General features: G+C 46.1%; 1 protein-coding gene across 3 annotated transcripts in view; it reads right to left on the bottom strand.

The window, feature by feature from the left end:
• The window catches only part of TOX2 (TOX high mobility group box family member 2), a 154,511-nt gene that overhangs the window by 77,132 nt on the left and 50,319 nt on the right, over nucleotides 1-27,060 (bottom strand). For 2 of the 3 annotated variants that reach the window (XM_018057894.1, XM_018057895.1), the window contains exon 2: nucleotides 16,271-16,336. The exons of the other annotated variant lie outside the window; for it this stretch is intronic. In XM_018057894.1, coding sequence (XP_017913383.1) covers nucleotides 16,271-16,336 — 66 coding nt within the window. The remainder of the gene's footprint in view (nucleotides 1-16,270; nucleotides 16,337-27,060) is intronic. 3 annotated transcript variants of the gene reach the window in all.

Raw genomic sequence — 27,060 nt, 5'->3', positions numbered from 1 at the left:
ACAAATACCCTGATAATTCTTTTTCCTTTATGTTGAAACATAGGATATAAATAGGAAGTGCTGAAGTCTTATGTGGACAACTCAATGACAAATCTTCACAAAACAAAAATACTTGCATAACTAGCACCCAAACAAGGGCAGAAAACTTACCAGCACCTCCAAGGCCCCTCAAGGCCCCTCTCTACCCGCCCTGGCCCCCACCACCAGGGTAACCACAATTCAGATCTCTATCACCACACATTAATTCTGCCTGTTTCTGTGCTTTATGTAAATGGAATCATATGGAACGCTCTGTTTGGGTGTTTGGCTCCTTCCATTCACCCTGTTGTTTGTGAGATTTATGCTCTTGGTTATAAATTGTCCCTTCTTGATGCTGTGTAGTACTTCACTGTGTAAGAATATTCTGCAATAATCTATCTAGTCTGCTGTTCATAAGCATTGGACTGTTTCTAGTTTTGTGCTTTTATGAAAAGTGCTGCTATGAACATTCTTATACATGTCTTTGGGTGATCAGATGAATGCATTTCTGTTGAGTGAACACTCAGGAGTTGAATTACTAGGTCATTGAGCTCTCGATACTGAGAAATGGTTTTCCAAAGTGGTTGTACCAATTTATGCAGCAATGTATGAGGACACCAGGGTTCCCCTGGTAGTTTAGCTGGTAAAGAATCTGCCTGCAATGCAGGAGACCCTGGGTTGATTCCAGGGATGGGGAGATCACCTGGAGAAGGGACAGGCTGCCCACTCCAGTATTCATGGGCTTCCCTGGTGTCTCAATGGTAAAGAATCTGCCTGCAATGCAGGAGACCCTGGGTTGATTCCAGGGATGGGGAGATCACCTGGAGAAGGGACAGGCTACCCACTCCAGTATTCATGGGCTTCCCTGGTGGCTCAGATGGTAAAGAATCTGCCTGCAATGCAGGAGTCCTGGGTTCGATCCCTGGGTTGGGAAAATCCCCTGGAGGAGCGCATGGCAACCCACTTCCAGTATTCTTGCCTGGAGAATCCTGTGGACAGATGAGCCTGGTAGGCCATCCATGAGGTCACAGAGTCAGACACAACTGAGCGAGTAACACACATATGAGGGCACCAATGCCTCCACATCCTTGCCCAACTTGGTTTCTTCTATTTTTTCCACTCTCTACATTCTGGGGGAATATTTAATGAAATATCTTCTCCTACTGCTGTCTGGATTGTTTGCTAAGGCTGGCAGCAAGTGTAAAACTATCAGTGCTCCATGTTCACATATCACACAGACACAATCTCTAGCCACAACCCAACACTCTAGAGGGCCATCCCAGCACAGGAAATAGCCCAAAGGAGCACAGAGTGACTTGAAAGGCCTTGAGCTGTTACAGGACACTTTAAGATTTTCTTGAGGGGACTTTGATCAGGTCGGGCCACCTCACCATGCTAACAAGGCTTTCACAGGCGCTCCTTCTCCCATCTCCCTCTCCAAAGAAAACACTCATTCCCACGGCCTATCTCCCCATTCTTCACTGGCCAGGCACACCCTCCCCTCCAGGCTGTGCACCCCGGCCCCCCAGGCTCCTGAGAGCCACCATCTTGCTCCACATCCCTGGGCAGTTGTGCAGACTCTGACACCAAGCAAACAGGTCCATCCACAAGGCCCTGGTGCTGACGGTATCTGGGCTGGATTTCTGTTTACCTGAAACATAAGCTCATCTAATTCATGCCACCCTGGCCCTATGTAAAAAAAAAAAAAATTTTTTTTCACCAAAAACTGGAGCCTAGCTCCAAACATTTACCTACCTCCTTCACTATTTCACTTCTCTACATGGCATATTCTAACAAAAACAAAAGCTTTATCAAGTTCCTATCATATTCATCACTGGCCGAGCAGGTTATCCTAGAAACCCATTTAATTGGTTTTCTTAACTAACGTACACCCACTTAACCAGTCTAACTCAACTGAACCACTTAACTAAGCTACACCCGCTAGTTTTTTTATCCTGCAGGGTAGATAAGGCTGCTTGCTGCTGCTAAGTCACTCGTGTCCAACTCTTTGCAGCTCTTTAGGCTGTAGCCCACCAGGCTTCTCTGTCCATGGGATTCTCCAGGCAAGAATACTCAAGTGGTTTGCTTTTCCTCCTCCAGAGGATCTTCCTGCCCCAGGGACTGAATCCTCGTCTCCTGTGTTTCCTGTACTGCAGGCAGATTCTTTACCTGCTGAGTCATCAGGGAAGTAAGGCCGGTAATAATACCCCCATTTTACCAAACCAGAAAGTTAAGACAAGAGAGGTTAGGTAATTTGGTCAAGGTCACACAGGGAGAACGAAACAGAGGTAGGAGTCCCAGGGAGCCCAGACCTGCCTCTTACTCTCACCTGACTCCTTGAGTCCCTGGCACTCCACACTTTGCCAGGGGCTGGCAGGATGCGGGATGCCAGGTCTGGCAGGGGCAACCATGTCACACCCAGGCCTTTGTTTCCCATCAGAGTCTCAGGCTTTGACTATATGAGAGACAGAGACACTGGCTGTCTGGACCACATGAAGGTTTTGTAATAATAGTGAGAGGAGGCTGGGCAAACCCAGCCTGGGGCACCAGACTGGAGTGTGGTCAAACGGAGTGGGGGTGGGGAGGGGTCACATTTTAGCCGACTGGCAATTATCAGGAGGCATCTTCTATTTTTGTGATTGGGGGGTGCATTTATCGGTACATTTTAAAAGAAAGATAGTTCCAACATCATCTTTTCAATTTCAGCCCTTCATATAATTTGACTGGCATTAGATAAAATGACTGACTGGCCTCCTCTTTGCTGATATTTCTGATGCTGTTTTTATCTCCTGTGCCCACCACGTCCTGGGTGGATGACTTTGGCAAGTTGTTTCACCTTGCTGAAAATCAGTTTCTTCATCTGTAAGACACAGCACCTCATGATATTACCCCTGCCACATACTGAGCACTGTAATAAGAACTTTGGGTATAAATGCACCTTATTTACTTCCCCCCTATGTCACTTTGAAGAACTTCTAAAGACAATATTGAGGCTCAGAAAAGTTGGTTGACTTATCTATGGTCGCCCAGCCATGAAATGTCAAGACTAGAACTTGAGCCCAGCTCAGTCTGTCTTCCCCTGTCATTACTTTTATGACTCATCTGACCAACAGCATCTCTTTATGGTTGCCCATGGTGGGCTAAAACCTCCTTCAGAGTCACCAGACTCCATCTCGGGGGCCGCTCCAGCCTGGGGGCGACTTTAGCCAGCTGGGGGAGGCCAGTCCCTGGTCAGTTGAAAAGACCACTGTCCCTTCTAGGGTTCAGGCAGGGGGTGGAAGAGGCCAACTCATCAAAAGACATAACCCTGAGACACCCAATCAGCCCCCATTCACGGATGCAAAAAGCAGGGCTCAGAGAGGGCACATAAACCACCCAAGGGAGCCCAGGGAAAGAGGCTGAAGAGGCCACAGTTAGGCTCTGGCCCCTCCAGAGGCCAAGGACCCAGCACCACTCTGGAAAGGTCCCACCTCTGGCCCACTCCAACTTGCTAATCCCTGGGTGAGCTTGCACTGTAACAGTGAACAAGTGTGTGAAATCAGGCACTCTCCCATCCTCCCCAGAAAAGACTCAGGCCCTATAGAAGATGCTGAGTTCCAGGTGGCTGGGAGTGGGCAAGGGGTGTTGTTTTCAATAAAACCCTTGAAATTATGTTTCCAATGCAATGCTATTCCCTCCCCCCAACCCATAAACTTCCTGCACCATCTTCATTGTTTCTATCCCTTTTAGAGAGAGTGAACTTTTCCTGGGATTCAATTTCTCTCATAATAGTTGGAAGGAAACAAAACTACATGCCATAAACATTCACTGCATTGTACAAAAAATATCAGCATCATGGGGGAGGCATATTAAGTGCAGACCAAGGTCCTCCCCAACCCCTGCCCCACAAGTGTTCATTTCCCGGTTGTGTTTGACTCCGAGACTCCATGGACTGTAGCCCACCAGGCTCCACTGTCCATGGAATTCTCCAGGCAAGAAATATTGGCATGGGTAGCCATTCCCTTCTCCAGGGGATCTTCCTGACCCAGGGATCAAATCCGGGCCTCCTGCATTGCAGGCAGATTCTTTACCGTCTGAGCCACCAGGGACGTCCTAAATTCTGCCCACAAATCCATGCCCTAATGCCTCCCACGCCTGTGCCCTCAACTATTTAAACTTTTAACAGCCAGGAGGCTAGAGCTTGAAAACAAATATGTATATATTATATAGATTAGCTATTGCAGTACGTAATTAAGACTGGTGAGGTGTAAGCACCGACTCTTTCTCAGCAGTTTTCTCTCAAAGAAAACAAGAGAGGTTGGTCCATTTTTCCGAGCACATGTGTAGGACACATGAGAGAATGTTCATTAGTTCAGCCTGACATATACTCAATTCTCTCCATATACATAGCTTGCATGGTTTTTTTTTTTTTTTTCCGCTTTCATACATTTTCTTCTCCAGCTGCGAAGTGATATTAAATTTCATCAGATTTGAACACAATCTCTAGTCTTGAAACAGTTTCCTTTAAGGCCCCTCATATTTATTCAGAATTCATGAATCATGTTCCGATAACACAACCATAATTATTTTTAAAGTGTGATGTTTGTGGCTTTAATAGGAAATGCTTGCAAAAGGCCTTTTCTCTTTGATTGTTTGTAATCTTAGCAGTAATCGCTGCCGTTCCCTTCTCTGCACCACAGCAGGCAGAACACAATTTCATTTTCATATGAATCGGGAGCTCTTCACCCAGGTTTTAATTAAAGCAATAAAAGTCATGTCATCTTTGCCCTTTACAATGTAGACAGACTCAGGGGCCGGAGTTACTAAGCCTAGAGTCTTAGCTTTCAATAGTGGCAAGAGGTCTTCTGTCTCCTGGTACATTTGCTGGAAGCATTTTTGTTTGCTTCAGAAAGACTCTCTACGGCTGCGTGTCTTCCTCTGTAAAACCTACCCAAGAGACGAAAGGACACCAGCCCTGGAGAACGCGGAGCCCCCAAGCCTGAGCCCAAGGAAGTGCCTGGTAAATGTCCATGACCATCCCCAGCAGCTGAATTATTTAGGGCTGGAAAAAGCCAACAGACCATCTTCCTTCATTACTCACACGAGCCAACTGAGGCTCAGAGAGATACCAGTGCAAGGGTGAAGGGAACAGGGCAGAGCTGAACCTAAAATCCAGAGTCTCCGGGCTCTTTCCCCATTCTGGGCACCCTACACTGCCCCCTGCTGGAAGGAGGCTGAACCTTCGAGACAGGGACAGTGACTGGGAACTGCAGATCTGACCCTAACCAGCAACCTATCTTCTGGCCTCCAGGTTAGACCATCTACCTAGTGGAGGTCAATGCATGATCCAGGTGGTAAGAAAAACAGACCAGGCATCCCTGAGGATGGGGTTGACATCCTTCTCTTTGCCCAGTGTCCCAGGCAGACCACTGTCTACCTCCCCTACAAATCCACCCCACCCTCTGCAGCTCCATCAGCATCCAGCATGCCCCCAGCTTTCAGCTCTGGCTTCCCATCCATCACACTCCAGCATCACCCCGAGTCCCTCCAGCTCAGCCATCATGCTGATGATGCTGCGCCCCCAGCTCCTCACCCCCAGGAATGCCTGCTTCACTCTGTCAACGCCCTCCCCCCAGAAAGGAGAGCCTCCACCAATGCCCACGGCTGCTTGCCTTCGAATCACTGCTCACGTCCCACTCTGATTTAGATACTGTCCAGCTCCTCCCCCAGGGGCTCTCGGAGCCCAGGGTGCTCTCTCTTCTCTCCTTTCCAAACTTGGACTTCCAAGTCCTTCACTTCAGTCCCTCTTTTGGGCAATGAAGCTTGGATGTCCTTCTGGTACATCTGCTTGGAAAATCCTTGCCCTGGCTTCACTCTAATAATATCCACCCCGACAGCACCTGAACCAAGAACTCAGTCTTCCATCAGTTCAGTTCAGTTCAGTCGCTCAGTCGTGTCTGACTCTTTGCAACCCCATGAATTGCAGCACGCCAGGCCTCCCTGTCTATCACCACTCCCGGAGTTTACTCAAATTCATGTCCATCGAGTCGGTGATGCCATCCAGCCATCTAATCCTCTGTCGTCCCCTTCTCCTCCTGCCCCCAGTCCCTCCCAGCATCAGGGTTTTTTCTAATGAGTCAACTCTTCGCATGAGGTGGCCAAAGTATTGGAGTTTCAGCTTTAGCATCAGTCCTTCCAATGAACACCCAGGAGTGATCTCCTTTAGAATGGACTGCTTGGATCTCCTTGCAGTCCAGGGGACTCTCAAGAATCTTCTCCAACACCACAGTTCAAAAGCATCAATTCTTTGGCACTCAGCTTTCTTCACAGTTCAACTCTCACATCCGTATATGACCACGGGAAAAACCATAGCCTTGACTAGATGGACCTTTGTTGGCAAAGTAATGTCTCTGCTTTTCAATATGCTATCTAGGTTGGTCATCACTTTCCTTCCAAGGAGTAAGCATCTTTTAATTTCGTGGCTGCAATCACCATCTGCAGTGATTTGGGAGCCCCCCAAAATAAAGTTTGACACTGTTTCCACTGTTTCCCCATCTATTTCCCATGAAGTGATGGGACCAGATGCCATGATCTTCGTTTTCTGAATGTTGAGCTTTAGGCCAACTTTTTTACTCTCCTCTTTCACTTTCATCAAGAGGCTCTTTAGTTCCTCTTCACTTTCTGCCATAAGGGTGGTGTCATACCCACAACAACTATTGCAGACCTTCGCCACCCTCTTCAACCTCTAGTGCCCTCTCAGCAGGTGACCCACCCACAATCTCTCTGAGAACAGGTGCTTACTGGTACAGGCGCCCTCTGCTCCCAGCCATCCTATCTATAAAGCGACACTCCTTTGCTCCTCAGTCCCCCTTCTGGCTAAAAGGCCAGAGCTTCCACCTCTGGGCAGTGGTGCAACAGTACCCATGCCTCCCACCCTCTCCAAAAACTTAAGCCATCAATTAACTCCTCCCTGTCCTGAGCTCTCAGCATTACCCTTTCTCCTAGATGCCTTCTATTGAGATTAATTCTAAAGACTCTCTTGTTTTAAAAAAACAACCACTTCTAAGGAGTCTTCATCTCATTTCAGCTATGGCCCTTGCTCGTCTTCCCCGCTAGACTTCTCATACATTGGCTAGACTTACCATTTATGTCCTCACCTCATACTCCCTCCTCCATCCACCCTGGGGGTAGGACATCCCCTACACATCAGAGCTGCTCCTTCTGAGGTCCAGGGTGACTTTCTCTTTGCTAAAACCATCAAATGAATATCAACTCCTTTCCCAACCAACCCCTCAGAAGCATGGACCTTCTGCTGCTTCTTGTTTAAATTTTATTTAACTTTTTGAAGTGATAATAAGTCATCATGGTTGGAAACCCCCAAAATGTAAAGAGGTACAGTCTTTGTTATGCTTGTCTACCTCCCCAATAACCATAACACACACACACACAAGGTACAAAGTCACTTTTACTAGTTTCTATAAATCCTTTCCTGGTGGCTCAGACTGTAAAGAATTTCATGCAATGCAGGTGACCCAGGTTCAGTTCCTGGGTTGGCAAGATCCCCTGGAGAAGGGAATGGCTACCCATTCTTGCCTGGAGAATTCTATGGACAGAGGAGCCTGGTGAGCTACAATTCATGGGGTTGCAAAAAGTCAAACACGACTGAGTGATTAACACTTTTACCTTTATCTATCTTTCCAGAGTTATACAAACACACAGAAACATACATTCTTACTATGCTTTTGGCATAAATGGTAATATACTAACTGTTCATTGCTTTTTTTCAGTAAGAAATGTGTTTAAAGAATTCTATCACTTTGGTTTCCTCATTCTGTCTCTATAACCACACAGTATTCCATTTGCTAGATGTACATAATTTCTGCAACTAGTCCCATATTACTGCACTTTTGTTTTTTTTTTCCAATTTTTTGCCATTATAAACAGTAGAAAAATGAATAAGCTTGAATACATCATTTCTCATGTATGCAGATATATATGTAGGATGTATTTCCAAAAAGTGAATTACTAGGCTAAACGTTGATACATTTTTGATTTTGGTAGATGCTGCCAATTTGCCTTCCATAAAGGTTATATCAATTTACTCTCCTTTCAGTGATATATAAAAGTGCCTCTTTCCTCCCATGGACTCCAGCAGAGTTTGTTCTCAAATCTCTGGATTTTTGCCAATCTAATAGGTGAAAATGTTAGTTTTGTTTCTCTCATGGACTATTTTTTAGCATTTTTCATATATTTAATATTTATCTGTAAACTATTGCTCACTGGGTTTTGAATTGATTTCTAGGAACTCTTTATATATGAAGGGAAATCAGTCCTTTCACTGTATCATAAGTTGAAAACATCCTTGCCCAGTTTTCTGTTTGTCTTTGGCTTGACTCACGGTGTGTTGGCCATGCCAAAGTTGTGCTTCATTTTAATTTACAGTGAACCTGTCAATGCCTTTTCTTTTAAGACTGAGTCGTGGAAACACCTTTCCTACTCCAAAGTTGTAATGTATACTGTAAAGACTTTTTTCTAGTGCCATTATGGTTTTCTTGAGTACATTTAAAATTTTAATTTATTTAAAGTGTATCCTTTGATAGCGAAGTGGCTGGGCCCAACAGCATTTTTCCCCAGATCTCCTCCTTCCTTCTTAGAACCCTGCCCTTGGCTTCTAAGTCTCCATGGTCCCTACTTCTCCAGCCACTGATTTCAACCTATCTCACAGTTGTCTTCTCCTCTATTTTGCTTTCAAATGTTAGACTTCAACACTTCAAGAGTCATTTGCCTTGTGGTCTTCTCCCTCCCTTCTCCCTCTATAAATTTCATCCTCTCAAGGTTTTAATACCATGGGCTAAGGACTTTCAAATTCATTTCCACCATGAGCTTCAGACTTGTATAATCATCTACCTACTTGGACATCTTTACCTGGATGGACATCTCCAATGTAACACATCCAATTCTGGCCTTATCAAACCTGCATCTCCCCAGACAATTTCCAACTTAGAAAACTATGCCATTGTGCCAGAAAACAGACTCATCCCAGAAGCCTAAGAGTCATCCTTTACTCTTCTCTCTCTCTCTCCCTCTGCATTCATCAAGACCCACCGACTTTATTTCCAAAACACATTTCAGATCCATCCACTTCCGATCTCCTCTGCCTTTACACAATCTAGGACAATACATCATCCTTCACTGAGACTATTACCACATCCTCCCATTTGGTATTCCTGTATCCAATCTTGCCACTGAGAATTTTTAAGCCCTCTGCAAATCTGATCACATCACTCAATCTCAGTCTCCCTCTATCTCTCAGTAACAAAGTCTAGTAACTTGCTTTGACTATTAAAATACGCTGGAAGAAGTCATGTGCCAGCTTTCTCTCTCTCTAACACATACATACAAACATATACACAAGCTCTTTCAGTCATTCTTAAAACGATGTCTGAAATATTTACCAGAACTGCTGTTTATAGATAGCCAATATGCACATGAAAAAAGATGCTCAGCATCTCTATTAAAGAAATACAAGTCAAAACCACTGTGAGGTATCACTTCTCACTGGTCAGAATGGCTATCATCAAAACATCTACAAATAAGAAGTGCTGGGGAGGGTGTGGAGAAAAAAAGGAACGCTCTTATACTGTTGGTAGGAATGTAAATTGGCACAGCTGCTACAGAAAACAGTATGGAGTTTCCTTAAAGAAACTAAAATAGAATTGCCATATGGTCCAGCAATCCCACTCCTGGGTACATATTCGGAGAAAACTCTAATTTGAAAAGATACACGCACTCCAGTGTTCACAGCAGCACTATTCACAATAGCCAAGAAGCAACCTACACGTCCATCGACAGATGAATGGTAAAGAGGACGTGGTATACATGCTCTCAGCCATAAAAGAGAGTGAAATAACGCCACTGGCATTAACAATGATGGACCTTCGGACTCAGGACAAATACCGTATGCTATCTGCATATGTGGAATCTAAAATACGATACAAGTGAACTTACTCGCAGAACAGAAACAGACTCACAGACACGGTGACCAAAGTGGGACTGGGTGAAGGAGGGATGAATCAGGAGTCTGGGATCAGCAGATACAAACTAGTACATAGAAAATGAACAACCAGGACATGATGTATAGCACAGGGAACTATATTCAATAGGCAGTAATAAACCATAATGGAAAAGAATATGAAAAGACATATATGTACAAGTATATGTACATATACAGCTGAACCACTTTGCTGTACACTGAAAAGTAACACAGCATTATAAATCAACTATACTTCAATTAAGAAGCGGTCTTTACAGGCACAAGACTGGAAAAGTCTACCCACAGCCAGGGAGGCTATAATGAGGAGGTCACGTCTGCAATGGCCCTGAGAGAACAAACAGGTATTTGCTGGGTGAGAGTGGCCAGGGGATTCCCATCGGAGGAAATGCGGCACACAGAGGCACAGAGCCGTAAATGAGCACAAGAAGTGACCAGAGGTTCACCCCCTGTGACCAAAGCATTATTTACGGTAATAAAAACAATAAGAAGAAGACACAGCTAGGTTTTTTTTATTTTGAACACTGGTGATTTACATATCTCTTAGGTTAGGTTCTCTTGAAGTGGAGCTGAGATGGGGATTCCCACGAGAGCCACTTACTGAGAAGTGATTCTAGCGGAGGGGAGGGAGGGAAGCAGGACAGGGCAGAGAGGATGGAGTTGAGGTAGGGTGCCGTCTCAGCTGGAGCTGGCTAGAACTCCATGGGGAGTTGTCTAGGGACAAGGGGCATGGCCTTCTAGAACATCCCACTCCCCTTCCTGATTCATGGTCCCTGTTTAGCAGAGAATTCTCTAGGGAAGAGGCAGCTGTGAACAGGTAAAAGCCAACACTCACAGCACCTGGGCAATGGATGTCTTGGGCGGGCGAAGGGAATCCACAGGGGAGGTACCAATAGAATCCACATCACATACCTCATTTAGTTCTCAAAACATCTTAGGACAGAGGTCCCCAACCTGATGATCTGAGATGGAGCTGATGTAATCATAATAAGAATAAAGTGCACAATAAATGTAATGTTCTTGAATCATCTCAAACCCCACTGCCCCCAACACCACCACCACCACACTATCCGTGAAAAAACTGTCTTTCAGGAAACTGGTTCCCAAACGGATGGGAATTGCCGCCTTAGGAGGCAGTCATTATGTCTCCCAATGGACAGAAAGCTGACATAAATTAATAAGGGCATTTGGCTGGTATATGGGAAATCTGGAATTTTTGGTAATCTGGAAATCTGGAATATGGAAATCTGAATCTAGGTCTGCTAAGATCCAAGCGCAGTTCTTTTCCTCCTCACTCTCATCCCAAGAAAGGGGAAACTCTTTCTGGGTCACTTGACCAGGAACAATCAATCCCTGTAACTCTTCAATGCGGTATCCTCTCAGGATGGGGAAGAGCTGATCTCTACCAGGCCCGCCACCCCCAGAAACTACTGAGGGGCCAGAAATTATGTCTGCCTACTGCATCTCAGGCTCAGACCATCCAGGAAAGTCTGGTAGCAAAGAAACTCAAGGTCCTCGAGGGAGGGAGGAGAAGGGATAATACATGGAAACTAAGGCTGCTATGCAGGAATTTTGTAGACTTGCAAAAAAGCAAACAATGAAGCATTCATTTACAAAAGAAACTTCAAGCCTATGAGAACCAGTTTGAAAGGTTTTACGAGGGGACACAGTTGGCTAATATACATCCTGTAGGAACCTCTGTCTCAGCTACAGAGATAAGGAAAATCATGTTTCAGCAGAAGGCTACCTTAAAGAGCAAGGTTTTTAACATGATGAAATTGGACTTTCTGGAAGGAAACGTCTTCTAGAAATGGCTTCCTGCTTATACCTAGAGCTTTTGCACATAATAAGTGCCCAATAAACATTTGGTAAATAGATGATGCTTGTATTTAACTGTATTTATAAAATACAGTTGTATTTATAATAATACAATGTAAATACAATTTATTTTATACATATAAATACAATTATTATAACATTTATAAATGCATTTCATGCCATTTCGAGTGTTTATCCTCTGAATCCGCTATTAGCTATGAGGCCTTTGTTTGCCCACATGTTTATGTCCATCCCTTGATAACCGGGACAATACAATTCCTACAGTTGATAAGACCACATACCATGACTGGTTCTCACGTACAAATGTGCATGTGTGGGTTCAAGCAAGCATTCCAGGGAAAAGACTGGAAGGAAAGACACAGAACTTTTGCCACGAAGAACTAGAGGCCTTGTCCTATTCAATAGATGGTCTTCATCTATTCAACAGATGAATAGATAAAGATGTGGTGTGTATATATATGTGTCTATATATATAATGAATATATATATACATAATGAATACTATGCAGTGATAAAAAAGAATGACACGTTGCCACTTGCAATGTCATGGATGGACCTAGAGAATATCATTCTATAGTGAAGTAAGCCAGACAAAAACAAATATCTTATGATATCACTTATATGGGGAATCTACAAAAATGACACAAATGAGCTTATTTATAAAAAAGAAATAGACTCACAGTCATGGAAAACACATTTAAGGTTACCAAAGGGGAAAAGGGAATGAGGGATAAATTAGGAGTTTGGGATCAGCAGATACACACTACTATATATAAAATAGATAAACAACAAGGACCTACTGTATAATACAGGGAACTATATTCAATAGCTAGTAATAACATCATGGAAAAGAATTTGAAAAAGAATATATATACATATATATGTGTATATGTATGTATCAAATAACCAAATCACTTTTCTATATACCTGAAACTAACACAACAATGTAAATAAACTATACTTCAACAAACAAAAAGAACTAGAGGTCAGTGGAACCCTACCAAACCACTGGAGCTGCAGGTCTTATTTTTATTTGTAAGTAAAATTGGCATGTACCACATCCCACATGTTTCCCACATGTGATAGTTTGTTAAAAGACCATATTACTTTCCCATCAACAGAGTCTATTTCCTCATTCCTTGACTCTAGACTGACCCTGTGACTTGCTTTGATCAACAGCATGTGCTAGAAGCAGTCATATGCCAGACCTCAAGAGGTCATGCAGCTATGGCTCTTGCTGCTCTGGGAACCCTTCTCCACCATGTAGACAAATTCGGTCTAGCCTGCTGGAGCAGGAGAGACCATCTGAAGCAGAAGGGAGTCCCCCATAACAATTAGCCAACAGCCTACCTGGCTGCTGACTGTTGCACTTAAATGATCCTAGCCATGTCCAGAAGAGCCACCCAGCTGAACTCAACCAAACTTCCAAGCCATGGAATCATGAATTAGATGAATATGTGTTGTTCTAAGCCACTAAATTTGGGGGGTGGGGTGTGCAAGTTATGTAGCAAAAGCTAACTGATATGCTTTAAGAAGTCTAGACTGTAACTGCTAAGTCTGCTCACGTCAAGGTTGGCTCAGGCCACCATATGGACTCTGGGAATCCTGATATCTCCTTTATAAAGTTCTAAGTTAGGGAGACTCTCTGAGCAACGGTGCAGGAGACCAGGAAGGACCCTTAGGGAGTCCAGCCACATTGTTCCATTGTTAAGGAATGCATTCATTACATAAATGTTTCCTGAATGCCTCCTTTGTGCCAGGCAGTATGGCCCAATAGGAAGGCACAACAAAGAAAAAGAGAGACCAGATCCTTCCTTCAGGGAGGTCACAGTCCAGGGTGGAAATCAGATGTTAGCTAAGTCATTACTCAAATAAGCAACGCTATGAACTAAAAGGACGTGGTACCACGAGAGAGAATTATGGAGAAGGGACCTACTTGGATTTGGAGCTCACAAACAGCTCCGTAAGGAAGTGACATTTAGGCCGAAGCAAGTTGACAATAGCCTTGAGGTGGGTATGGAGCTCTCCACAAACACAGTAAGGTAACTCGGAGCTTTGAGTCCCAGCCGTGCAGATTCAAATTCCATCTCTACCGTTCCTTGGCTGAGTCAATCAACATCCTAGAGCCTCAGTTGCCTGATCTATGAAATGGGGTTAATGGTAACGTCTTACTTTTTCATGACACATCTCAAAGCTGTCGTGAAAGCCAGTTGAAATGACCACGTTTATCTGTCCTGTAGTTCCCCTTGGAGGGACTATGCCCCTCTGCCCAAGCCTAGAGCAGACACAGAGCTCCTGAGTCTCACTTGCCCTTCTCGGTGGAAGTGCAGTACCAACCCTCTTCATTAGGGACGGAGCCAGAGCAGACTCCAGCATAGCACAGTTCTGAGTCAGGATGTTAACAAAACGCAATCCAAAGCTGAAGCTCCAATACTTTGGCCACCTGGTGTGAAGAACTGACTCATTGGAAAAGACCCTGATGCTAGGAAAGATTGAAGGCAGGAGAAGGGGACGACAGAGGATGAGATGGTTGGATGGCATCACAAACTCAATGGACGGGAGTCTGAGTAAGCTCCAAGAGATGGTGAAGGACAGGGAAGCCTGATGTGCTGCAGTCCATGGGGTCGCAAAGAGTCGGACCCGACTGAGCAACAACAAATCGAAACACTGCGAAAGGACTCAGATAAGAGGTTCAGGAGTAAGCTCTGGCTTTTGAACTAACCACATTTCCAAGTGGCTTATGGACAGTTAAATAACTTCTGTGATTTCTTCCAAAATGGGCATTTCCAGGACCGGAGTCTTACCCAACAGTTCTTGCAGCTTGTCAGTGCAATATAAAGGCAGCTTTTCAGCAGCGCCTCTGGTGCTCACACGGTCACAGACCAGAGAAGGGGATGGCATGTGGGCCCACCAGCGCCCTGCTGCAGTGGCGGGGGTGGGGTGGGGTGGGGTGGGGTGGGGGTCAGGGTGGGTGTGGGCTCCAGAGCCCTGTAACAGCGTTTCCACGCCACACTGAGACACAGTCTCTTTCCTTGTCAGTAGCGTTCCCCAAGAGCTACAAGCCCATGTCTTTCTCATCTGTGTCCCCAGTAGGACCTTTCACGCAGCAGGGCACATACATATTTGTGAATATACAGGCTTCTGTTTCTCCAGCTGGAAAACGTGATCCCAGCCACCCAACTGCCATGACTACTATGATTACACAGCCAGGAGGGCACAGCAGCTCCAGGGACAGGCCTGTCTCCCAGATCCCTCATGCTTGTCAATGGCTACGAAACCCCTTTGCCCTCCATCCAGCGCCCCGAGCTGCTGCCACCCAGGAGGCACCACTGGGAAGCATCTTCCAGGATCTCTGCAGGACCCTCCTTGGGGTCCCAGATTGCAGTGAGGACCCTCTGTGGCATCTGAGTCTAGACTGAGGATGCTCCTGGCTGAGAGAGACCTTAATTTTCAGAGGCCAGGCTGACAGTGGAAAATCTGTCCAACTGGTGTCTGGGACTCACAGGGGGCTGGACTGGGGCTAGGGCTGGTCTTCCCTGGGATGACTCAGCTCCTGTCCCCACCAAGAAAAGCTGCCCAGGAAGCCTCCACTCTCTTCCCTTTCCTCCACATCCACAACCCTCCCCAGAGCATGAGACAACTCCAGGTGGGCAGAAGAGCCCTGAACGCTGACGCATGGGTGTGAGCACCTCCACACCAGTGTCTGTCCCCACGGCTGCCGTGTGGGAGTGAGAGGCAGGGCCACCAGGGACATGTGACAGGTGTATTCGTTGCTGCTGAAAATCTCCCCTCTGTGAGTGGAGAGTGCAGACAACATGTTTTGAGTTTCATCAAGTTTTCAATGATGCCAAGAGTAGCCAGGTAGTTGATTTACAGGAAACACCATAGTCCCAGTTTGTCCATTAGAAGGAAAACTCAATCGACATTGCTTTCTAAAAAAAATCAGAAGTTTATAGACTTGGTTCAAAAAAGCTTATAAAGGCTTGTTTTTTTCCTGTTAAACAATTATAGTCTAATTTGGAAAGTCACCAGTACAAGAACAATGACATCTATGATTTAGACAGGCCTCTTAACAATTACATGTTTTTTGTTTTTTAATTTTTTGCTGCATGCAAGGCATCTGGGATCTTAGCTCTTCAACTGGGAACTGAACCCATGCCCCCTGCATCGGAAGTACAGAGTCTTAACCACTGGATCACCAGGGAAGTCCCTAACAATTAGATGTTATATAACATCTATAACAATTCGATGTTAACAATCAATTGATATTCTTGATCATTCTGAGAGAGGACAGTAGTGGGCTATGCCTCCAGCTCTGCACCCCTGCCACCCCACCCTGGGAGCAGCTCAGCTCCAGCAGCCCAAGGGAGGCTGGGCACCCACCTGGCTGGTTGATAGGAGCTCTGGGTTTCCGTCACTCATCCCCACGTAGGCACTCTCACCATCCAACTGGAACAGAGAAACAGAGAGGCAGCTCTGATGAAAATGTTCTCCGGAAGGGCCCAGAAGCCCGAGGAGGTTAGGGGACTAAAGTACGGAGGGGAAAAGACTGGAGCCCAGAGAAGCAAAGATTGAACCCAAGATGCCCAGTCTCCATTTCAGCAGAGCTCCCTCTAGGGTAGAAGGAGGTGTCCTTATTTCGTGACCACCATAGCTTGGGTTCATCACACTCAGGATACAGACAGGAATACCTTTCTGCCCTTTACACCTTGTCCATAGATGGGACAGATGGCTTTGTCAGATACTGAGCTCCCCATCTCTGGAAGTATGCAAATATTTCTCAAGGCCAAAATGACATCAGGCTCTCAGCTAGAGCTGGAATCCCACATGCTGGAGGGAGGCCAAGATCTCCAGAGCCCTGGGATCAGGACAGCCTGCCCCCGACCCATCCTCCAGGTACCCTTGCCCCCAGGCCGACCCTGACCACAGGCACTGAGGACTGTGATAGAAACCAGGTATAGGAACTACAACCCTGTGTTTTGAGAAGCTGCCAAGGCTGGATTTGGGAAAATCCGTCTGCAAGAGGGAGCAGGTGTAGCTGGAGAAGCGGGGGCTCTGGAGTCTCTGGCTCCCCTTTCTCAAGATGTGTGATCTTGCGCTGGAGACTACACTCCAGAGGTGCGGTGCCTCATCTATCAAAAGGGGTTGACGAGAGCAAACCTCTCTCCAGGCGACGCTGCACCGGAAACTGCAAAGCACTTGGCTCCACTCCAGCTCCTTCACTGGAGACAAGCAATCAGGTTCTCTAGAAGCAGAGCCTGAGACCAGGATTCAAAGGCATGTGATCTTTGAGAAGGGCACTTTAGGAATAACCTGTAAGGGAGGGAGGGATCAGGATAGAGCACGGGAAGGAGCTAAGCAAGGAGGGAGCCCCAGTGGGAGGCTTGCTGTAGGCTGATCCCACCACAAGCTTGCTCCAGGGCACGGATGGTACAGCAGAGTTGTTCCTGCCTGAAGCCAGGGGCGGGGCTTCTGTAACCCATATACATCAGTCATTGGTGGTGGCTTAAGGGGCAAAAGGGAGTCATAACCTGAGAAGGGTGGCCCCCATTTGGCCAAGGACATTTTCCCAGAGAACTGTGCCAGCTGTGAGCCATTTTCAGCCTGTGCTCATCCCTGGTGGCTCAGACGGTAAAGAATCTGTCTGCAATGCAGGAGACCGGGGTTCAAACCCTGGGTCGGGAAGATCCCTTGGAGAAGGGAAAGGCAACCCACTCCAGTATTCTTGTCTGGAGAATTCCATGGGCAGAGGAGCCTGGTGGGCTACAGTCCATGGGGACACAACTGAGCAACTAATACTTTCACAGCAGATGGGGGACAATATTGTCCAGCTGTGCTGGACAATAAAGAGATCTGGGTGCGGTACCAACAGCAGCTGTCCATTTTATTGTAATTGAAAAGAATTTTGTATTAGGTTATAGTCACATGATTTAAAATTCCCAAAGTACCCAAAGAGCAACAGAATGAAAAGTCGCCTGCCCCCACCTCCCAGGCATCCACTGCCCCTCTCCAGACACAATCACTGCCTCCACCAGCTTTCCATACATCCTTTCAGAGAGAGTCCCTGTATATACATTAGAGTCACTTCTTTTCTATAAATGACAATGCTCTATACACACCATTTCTCACCTTATATTTCTCCTAGCAACACATCCTGGAGAGTGTTTTATATCAGATCATAATTTTGTCTTCTGGTATGCCCCCGCATGGCTGTAACTTATATATTGAACTACTTGAGCACACGGGCAATTGAGTTGCTTCCAGGTTTGTGCGATTCTCACACTGCTCTGGTGAATATTTTTGTATATCTGTCATTTTGCACGGGTGTGAGTCTATCTGTAGGATTAGTCCGAATAATTGCTGCATCCAACTGTGGGTGCATCTGTAATTTGGATGGACATCACCAAGCGGTCCGTATGGACGCTGGAAAAGCCCACATTCCCGCAATCATCGGTTCACCCAGACCCTCTTTGCTCAGAGAGGTTTTCATAACAAACTGGCTCAGACACCAGCCTCCGACCTCGGTGGGCTCCGAAGCCCAGCACGCCCGACTCCCCTTGCCCTGCTCACCCTTGTTCATTGTTCCATCACCCCTTCACCTTCTAGCTCTCTATTACTTATTTACCACTTTCATTGCTCACAGTTGGCTTTCCCCTATGAAAATGAAGGGCCTTTGAGGCCAAGGGGTCTTAGTCTTTCTGTACACTGATGATGCCTCCCAAATATCTAAACTAGCACCTGACATGGAATAGATACTCAATAAATGCTTGTTGAATGAATGAATAAAGCAACCACAACATCACTTGCGTTGTCTTTTACCAGGCCAATCTTTTCATCAGGGCAGTGGCATTAGGATTTATACCCAAGTGCCTTCCCAACACAGGGATGGACAGTCCTTCAGTGACTGCTGGATTCACAAAAGAAAAGGCTGTGCCATGCCTAGAGTCTGGGCATGACCCCAAATGCAGGGCTTCTTCCATCATACGGAGTTCAGGCTTCAAGCCTCTGCTCAGAAACCACCTCCTGCAAGAGGCTGCACATCATTGCTTTCATTTCCTTCGGCTGTCCCTCTAACAACCTTGATTGTCTCTACATCTGTCCTCTGCCCAGCGTGGAGCAGCGTGAAGGCTGGAACTGTGTCCTGATGGTTTCCCAAGCCCCCATCGCCCGACAAGACTGGTATCGAGGATAAGACTATGACTTGGGCAGCATAGCGACGTTCTCAACGAAAGCTCCTAGGTTCTATCTGATAGGTCACCATGGCCCTATATGTACTCTTTGATAAAAATTAGATCTTTCTAAAAATCACACATAATTGATAAGTTCTAAAAGAAGGAGGGCTTCCTTTGTGACTCAGCTGGTAAAGAATCTGCTTGCAATGCCGGAGACCTGGATTCGATCCCTGCGTTGGGAAAATCCCCTGGAGAAGGGAAAGGCTACACACTCCAGTATTCTGGCCTAGAGAATTCCATGGACTTAGCATAGTCCATGGGGTCAGGGAAATGGAGGGGGACTAAATTTTTTAAATAATTAAATAATAATTAAATATCTTTTAAAAATTTATTTATTTTTGGTTCAGTTCAGTTTAGTTGCTGAGGTGTGTCTAACTCTTTGTGACCTCATGGACTGCAGCACACCAGGACTCCCTGTCCATCACCAACTCCCAGGGTTTATGCAAACTCATGTCCATTGCGTCAGTGATGCCATCCAACCACTTCATCCTCTGTCGTCCCCTTCTCCTCCCGCCTTCAATCTTTCCCAGCATCAGGGTCTTTTCAAATGAGTTAGTTCTTTGCATCAGGTGGCCAAAGTACTGGAGTTTCAGCTATAACATTAGTCCTTCCAATGAATATTCAGGACTGCTTTTCTTTAGGATGGACTGGTTGGATCTCCTTGCAGTCCAAGGGACCCTCAAGAGTTTTCTCCAACACCACAGTTCAAAACCATCAGTTCTTTGGCACTCAGCTTTCTTTATAGTCCAACTCTCACATCCATACATGACCACTGGAAAAACCACATCCTTGACTAGACAGACCTTAGTTGGCAATGTCTCTGCTTTTTAATATGCTGTCTATGTTGGTCATAACTTTTCTTCCAAGGAGTAAGCGTCTTTTAATTTCATGGCTGCAGTCACCATCTTCAGTGATTTTGGAGCCCCAAAAAATAAAGTCTGACATTGTTTCCACTCTTTCCCCATCTATTTGCCATGAAGTGATGGGACTGGATGTCATGATCTTCGTTTTCTGAATGTTGAGCTTTAAGCCAACTTTTTCACTCTCCTCTCTCACTTTCATCAAGAGGTTCTTTAGTTCCTCTTCACTTTCTGCCGTAAGGGTGGTATCATCTGCATATCTCAGGTTATTGATATTTCTCCCAGCAATCTTGATTCCAGCTTGTGCTTCATCCAGCCCAGTGTTTCTCATGATGTATTCTACACATAAGTTAAATAAGCAGGGTGACAATATACAGCCTTGACATACTCCATTTCCTATTTGGAAGTAGCCTGTTGTTCCATGTCCGGTTCTAACTGTTACTTCCTGATCTGTATACAGATTTCTCAAGAGGCAGGTCAGGTGGTCTGGTATTCCCAGCTCTTTCAGAATTTTCCACAGTTTGTGGTGATCCACACAGTTAAAGGCTTTAGCATAGTCAATAAAGCAGAAATAGATGTTTTTTCTGAAACTCTCTTGCTTTTTCAATGATCTAGCGGATGTTGGCAATTTGATCTCTGGTTCCTCTGCCTTTTCTAAAACTGGCTTGAACATCTGGAAGTTCACAGTTCACATATTGTTGAAGCCTGGCTTGGAGAATTTGCTAGCGTGTGAGATGAGTGCAGTTGTGCAGTAGTTTGAGCATTCTTTGGCACTGCCTTTCTCTGGGATAGTTTTGGTTGGGTGGGTCTTTGTTGCTGGGCTTTCTCTAGCTGCAGCATGCAGGGGCTACTCTTTAGGTGCGGTGCACGGGCTTCTCATTGCAGTGGTTTCTCTTGTCGCAGAGCATGGCCTCAGGCAAGCGGGTTTCAGTAGTTGTGGCACATAGGCCCCAGAATGCAGTGCACGGGCTTAGTCAACCCACGGGCCGTGGAATCTTCCCAGAAAGTGAAAGTGAAAGTGAAGTCACTCAGTCGTGCCCGACTCTTTGCGACCTCATGGATAGTAGCCTGCACCAAGCTCCTCCATCCATAGGATTTTCAAGGCAAGAGTACTGGAGTGGGTTGCCATTTCCTTCTCCAGGGTATCTTCCCAACCCAGGGATCGAACCCAGGTCTCTCACACTGTAGACAGACGCTTTACTGTCTGAGCCACCAGGGAAGTCCTTGTTCCCCGTACTGGCAAGTGTACACTAAGCCACTAGGGAAGTCTGAAGGGACTAAATTTAACAAGGTATTTGAAACATTCTATAAAGCAAAAGTCATCAAACAGCATGGTGTATGTTAAAGATACAGGAGATATCTTTTAATGTATGTTAAAAGATATGCCCCCAAACTCTGTGTAATATCCCATTTATTAACTCCTGGCTAGAACAGAGCCACCCTGGTCTGCTCTCTCTCCCCACCCCAACCCTGATCCCCAACATGCACAGCAGGCGATGAACAAATACTTGGTGAGTGTTTATTCACTGGGTGAATGAATGAATATACTTGGCACCGAGCAAAATGCTTTCCATAAAAGAACTCATTTAGCTTTTTCAACAACCAACATTTTGGGCTTCCCTGCCCAATGCAGGAGACTCGGGTTCGATCTCTGGGTGGGGAAGATCCCCTGGAGAAGGAAATGGCAACCCACTCCAGCATTCTTGCCTGGAGAATCCCATGGACAGAGGAGCCTGGTGGGCTACAGTCCATGGAGTTGCAAAGAGTCAGACACGACTGAGCAACTAAACCAACAACAACAGCAACCAATGTGTCAAACCGTGGAAATAAGCTGAGAAGATAAACAGTTATCCAAGATCACACAGTTCGGGAGATGCTGCACAGCAGTGGTCTGTCTGCTTCTTGGGCTTGGTCTCTCCCACGAGCATATAAGCTCCTTGGCAGCAGGAATCACGGCCTGGCTGCAGCCCCCCTCCCCAGACCTAACCAATCATTCTTCAGGGCCTGGTACATAATAGGGATCTGATGAGTATGTGTTTGTGGTTCATGCAGGAAGGATCTACCCACAGTGAGCAGTGGGGAACGACACTGCTGGGAAGAGCAGCAGGGATCCTGGATGTTGAGGTGTGTGTGCCAAGGTTGGGCAGGGGATTCCCATGATGTCATCAGAGTCCCCTCAAGTGGGCCTATTCACTTGTCCTTTATTCAAACAAGAAAGAGCAGCCACCTGGCAGACTAAAGCTTGCTTCCTGCTTCAAGGAAAATCTGAGAATTTGGCAGGGCTGGGTCAGCCTCTGCTGGGTTCCCCGCTGGGTGCTTTGCACAGTGCCCTGGAGCACAGGATTCAGGACCGGCTACTGAGCAGCTGTGAAGAGAGGGCCCCAAGTTGGTGGTTTGGGGGCTCTGTTCTTTGCCCGCCTCTGTCCAGTGTTCCACCACCTCTGGGCCCTTGTAGGGGAAAGGAAGGAGGGGAGGGGCCTCTGAAACCTCCCGGGTTTCCCTGGCTTGGCCCCTAGGGCAAAGGGGAGAAGTCACAGAGCCTGGACACAGCAGAGCCACCTCCTCCACGTGCACAGAAAAGCTCCAAAGCACCCGCATGGATGCCCAGCGTACAGCGGTGATGCTGCGTGAGTTCATGGACACACAGGTAAGTGACGCATGCACTGTACCCAAGCACGGCGACCACACGTGCAACACAAACTGGCGGGGGCCCACCTCACAAAACAGAGTGTTCAAGACAGCACTCAGTTACACACGCACCCCAAGCATGGGCGACACCAACCGTGACAGACAAAGGTGTCCAGGGCACAAGCACGCGTGCACACGGCACAGACCCTTTACGTGACTGGTACACAACACCTGGAGTCTGCTCACAGGGGAGGGAGGGGATGCCCAGACGTGAATAAATACACCATCCATCTGCGACTGAATCCGTGTATAACTCACAGAAACGTGCACACAAACAGATGACATGAGCGTGTAGACACACACACAGACACCCAAGAATTAAATTCTGTGCACATTTCAGCTTCTCGATCCTTCAGTCAAAAATCTTTTTTCACATCACACAACCTTCTGCACACTTTAAAACATGAAAAAAAAAAAATGTGTGTGTATGGGAGGGTGGGGGACAAGGGCCTAAGAATTTCCATGAAACGCCAGGAGAACATCTCTTACCACTGACTGGAATAGATTAATTTTCCCCATTTCATATTCTAATTATAATTCCTTTTCCCACCGCCATCTTCAGTCGTCATTACAGCTGGAAGATTGTTCTGCAAAAGCCAGCCCTTCATCTTCTCTTCCCAAGAGTTTTGTCATGGAAATGAGTTTGGGAATCTGAAAGAATCCACATTTTTGCAAACAGCGAGTGTGTCAGGATAACCCTTTCATGACGGCCACCAAGAAGAGGCTTCTGAAGGGTCTGTCGCTCCTCAAAACGTGTGGCCCCCTTGGTGAGAGGGGTAGCCGGCCCTCAAATCCAACAGCCACTCCCCACACACTCCAAGAAAAGATACATCCCTTTTCTATCTTTAAGCAAGCTTAGCAAATAGGTAGGCAAGGTGAAAGGCAAGACGCTCTGATTTTTGCAAGTCAGATGATGCCAGCTCCATCTGTGAAAACTCGGGCAAGCTCTGCAACTGCCTGAAGCCTCAGTTTCCTTATTCTTAAGACCCACAGACCCACTGATTCATAGTAGGTGTAAATTAAATATCTGTGGAATGGACAAATGTGATAACTGCGTAGATGGATGGATGGAAGGGAGGGAGGGACTGAAGGATGGGATGATGGATGGATAAATGGATGGATAAGTGGATGATGGATGGTACAAGTCAGCACAGTTCCACAGCAATGTAAAGCAAGCCGCAAGTGTAATATAAAATTTTCTAGTAGCCACAGTTTAAAAAGCAAGTATAAACAGGTGGAATTAACTTTAAAGACATTTTATTTAACCCAATATATTCACATTATGATCAATACAAAAAATTTGTAAATGAGATGGCTTACCATCTATGTTTTTGGTACTGTCTTTGAAATCCAGTGTGTATTTTACCTTCCACTATGGCTCAGTTTAGACTTAGCCACATTCTGAGTGCTCAAAAGTCACCAGTGGCTGGTGGTAAATAGAGACGTAAATAGTTGGGATGAGTAAGATGAGCGGATGGATGGTGGGGAGGTATATGGGTGGGATGAATAAATGGATGGATGGTCAGGGGAGATGAGTGGTTTAGGGAATGAATGGAACAGATGGGCCAGTAGGTGGACAAAGAGATGACTCAAGGGTCAGATAGATGGAATTAGAAGGTGGGATGAATGGATGGATGGGCAGATGAGTGACTGAGATGAGAGGGATGAGAGACAGATGAATGAACTGGGATGGGTGAGTGAGTATGAAGAGACAGGTAATGGGAAGATGCTTGGGATGGTGGGTGAGATAAACAAGGAGATGATTGGCATGGGTGAGTGAGATGCCTGGGTTGATGGAATGGGTTGAACAGGTGGGTGGGATAGATAAGTCTGGTATTTCCTCCTCTATTCACACTTGCTTTGGACAATGAGCTTGAGCAAGCTCCAGGAGTTGGTGATGGACAGGGAAGTCTGACATGCTGCAGTCCACGGGGTCACAAAGACTCAGACCCGATTGAGTAAGTGAACTGAACTCAGCTGATGGCTTCTTAGGGTGGCCACTTGTCACCAACTCTCAAACACTCATCTTCAGCCAAGCTGTCTCCAGATTCCAATGCAGTTTACCCCTGAACGTTTCCCCATTCGGTTCATGCACACCTCAAATTCAACCCACCCAACACAGAACACATGACACATGGATGAGCCTGCTCTTTCTCTGGCGGTTGGCCATCATGAAAGATGTCACCTTCTACAGAGTTCCCCTGGGGTGACTCTGGACCCCTTCCACCCAACATCCTCCTGATCCAATCACCAGCAGAAGTCTTCTGCTCAGCTTCCTCCCACCCAATCCATCTTCCTTCCACCCTGGCTATCACTAGCAATCTTGTGGTAATCATTTCACTGCTCAGGTTAAAACCTTGCAGTGACCCCACATCACTAGCTCTGGCATACGGGGACCCTCCATGATAACCAGCCCTTAGCCTCGGCTCCCATTAAGGCTGCAGAAACCTCCAAAACCTTGAAGCTTGCATATGTTTCCCCATCGTCAGCCTGGAGCACCCTCCTCCTCCCTTTCTCTACCCACTGAAATCCAACTCTTTCTAGGTGGTGTTGTTTTTTTTTTTTTTTTCTGGCTACACACTCCAACCTTAACCAGTGCGGCTTGCTTCTATCAACCCATATTCTTGGGCCCAATTTTAAAGTCCCCATCTCAAGTCAGCTTTGGACTTTATTCTTCTTCCCTGTATGGTGTGACATCCTGGTCAACAGCATTGATTCTTGAATAGAAGTATTGGTTCCAACACTTTCTAGCTGTGTGTAACCTTGGATTTAACTTCTCCTTGCCTCAGTTTCATCACCTGTAAAATGGTAATGATGGCAGTTAATTATTACTGCCTTAAAAAGTTTTTTATATGTGTTATCTTATATTAGGTACGAGCTATGGTCATGTATGGATGTGAGAGTTGGACTGTGAAGAAAGCTGAACACTGAAGAATTGATGCTTTTGAACTGTGGTGTTGGAGAAGACCCTTGAGAGTCCCTTGGACTGCAAGGAGATCCAACCAGTCCATCCTAAAGGAGATCAGGCCTGGGTGTTCACTGGAAGGACTGATGCTAAAGCTGAAACTCCAATACTTTGGCCAACTTATGCAAAGAGTTGACTCACTGGAAAAGACCCTGACGCTGGGAGGGATTGGGGTCAGGAGAAGGGGACGACAGAGGATGAGATGGCTGGATGGCATTACCGACTCAATGCACATGAGTTTGGGTAAACTCTGGGAGTTGGTGATGGACAGGAGGCCTGGCATGCTGCGATTCGTGGGGTCACAAAGAGTCAGACACGATTGAGTGACTGAATTGAACTGAACTGAACTGATGAATACTCTGTAACATAATACTTCATAATGGTGATAACTTTTGACAAGTGTTTAACAAATGTTATATTTTATTATTATATGCTAGATTATTATCCCTGCATCAGCCCCAATAGCCCTCAGTCTCACAGAGAACCATGTCTCCTGTGCCACAGAGGCCATCAGATATCCCCTCAGCTCTCTCCGCTTCCCTACTTTATTAACATCACATCCCTCCTGACATCCTTTCCTTTAGTCTAAATAGGTGAAGTGTCTCCCTTCTGTTCAAGGTGAGCCCCTGCACTTTGACCTCATCCCCCTCATGTCTTCCTCTCATTCACTCCCACTCGTGGTCTTAGGTCTAAGACCTAATTTACATGTGCTGAGGCAAAATGAAATCAGTCAATGCCCTTATATCAGGTACCAAGCACCTACAATGTACTGAGTGACACATCTCCCAACATCGAGGGTTTATGATAAACAAAGCTTGTCACGGGGCCCTGAAAAGAGGTAACAGCAAGGAATTCTGAGGTCACAGAAGGGGCAACAGTCACTGTTCATTGATAGTATCTAGTGATTGTCTGTTATGTGCCTGGCATTGTACAGATACCAGGCTTACAGTAACAGTAATGACGCAGCCCCTAAGGAGTCTCCAGTCCTTTGGAGAAGCTTCGGTGAATAACATGTTCCTATTTCCCAAACCTGAGAAATGAACACAGGCCATTCTTTGGCCACTGTCTCATGACAGGAGCAAATAAAAACTTTGTCTGAAAGCTTGTCCTAATTGGTCAGTGACAGTTTTGCACCCACCCATCCTCTGAAAGTCAAGAGATCAATTAACAGTCTCACTACCATAGCTACACGTCCACAGGTGGGGGTCAGCCTATCTCAAGAAAGTCCCCTATCCCAGGACTCCATGCTTCCTCAAACCCTACAAAACTCAGCTCTTGCTTGATTTGGACAGACTAACTTTGCAAAGTACAGCAATGAATTCAGCATCTTGTTTCTGATATTGAATGGCAGTCTCATCTTTGACAAATGTGACATGGTAGGATAAAGTTATCATAGAAGAATGGAAGACGAGAGAAGGGTCTTTCAAG

Source organism: Capra hircus, chromosome 13 (genome assembly GCF_001704415.2).
Source record: "Capra hircus breed San Clemente chromosome 13, ASM170441v1, whole genome shotgun sequence".
In the NCBI taxonomy this organism is placed as follows: domain Eukaryota; kingdom Metazoa; phylum Chordata; class Mammalia; order Artiodactyla; family Bovidae; genus Capra; species Capra hircus.
This window is presented reverse-complemented; position numbering and strand designations above follow the sequence as displayed.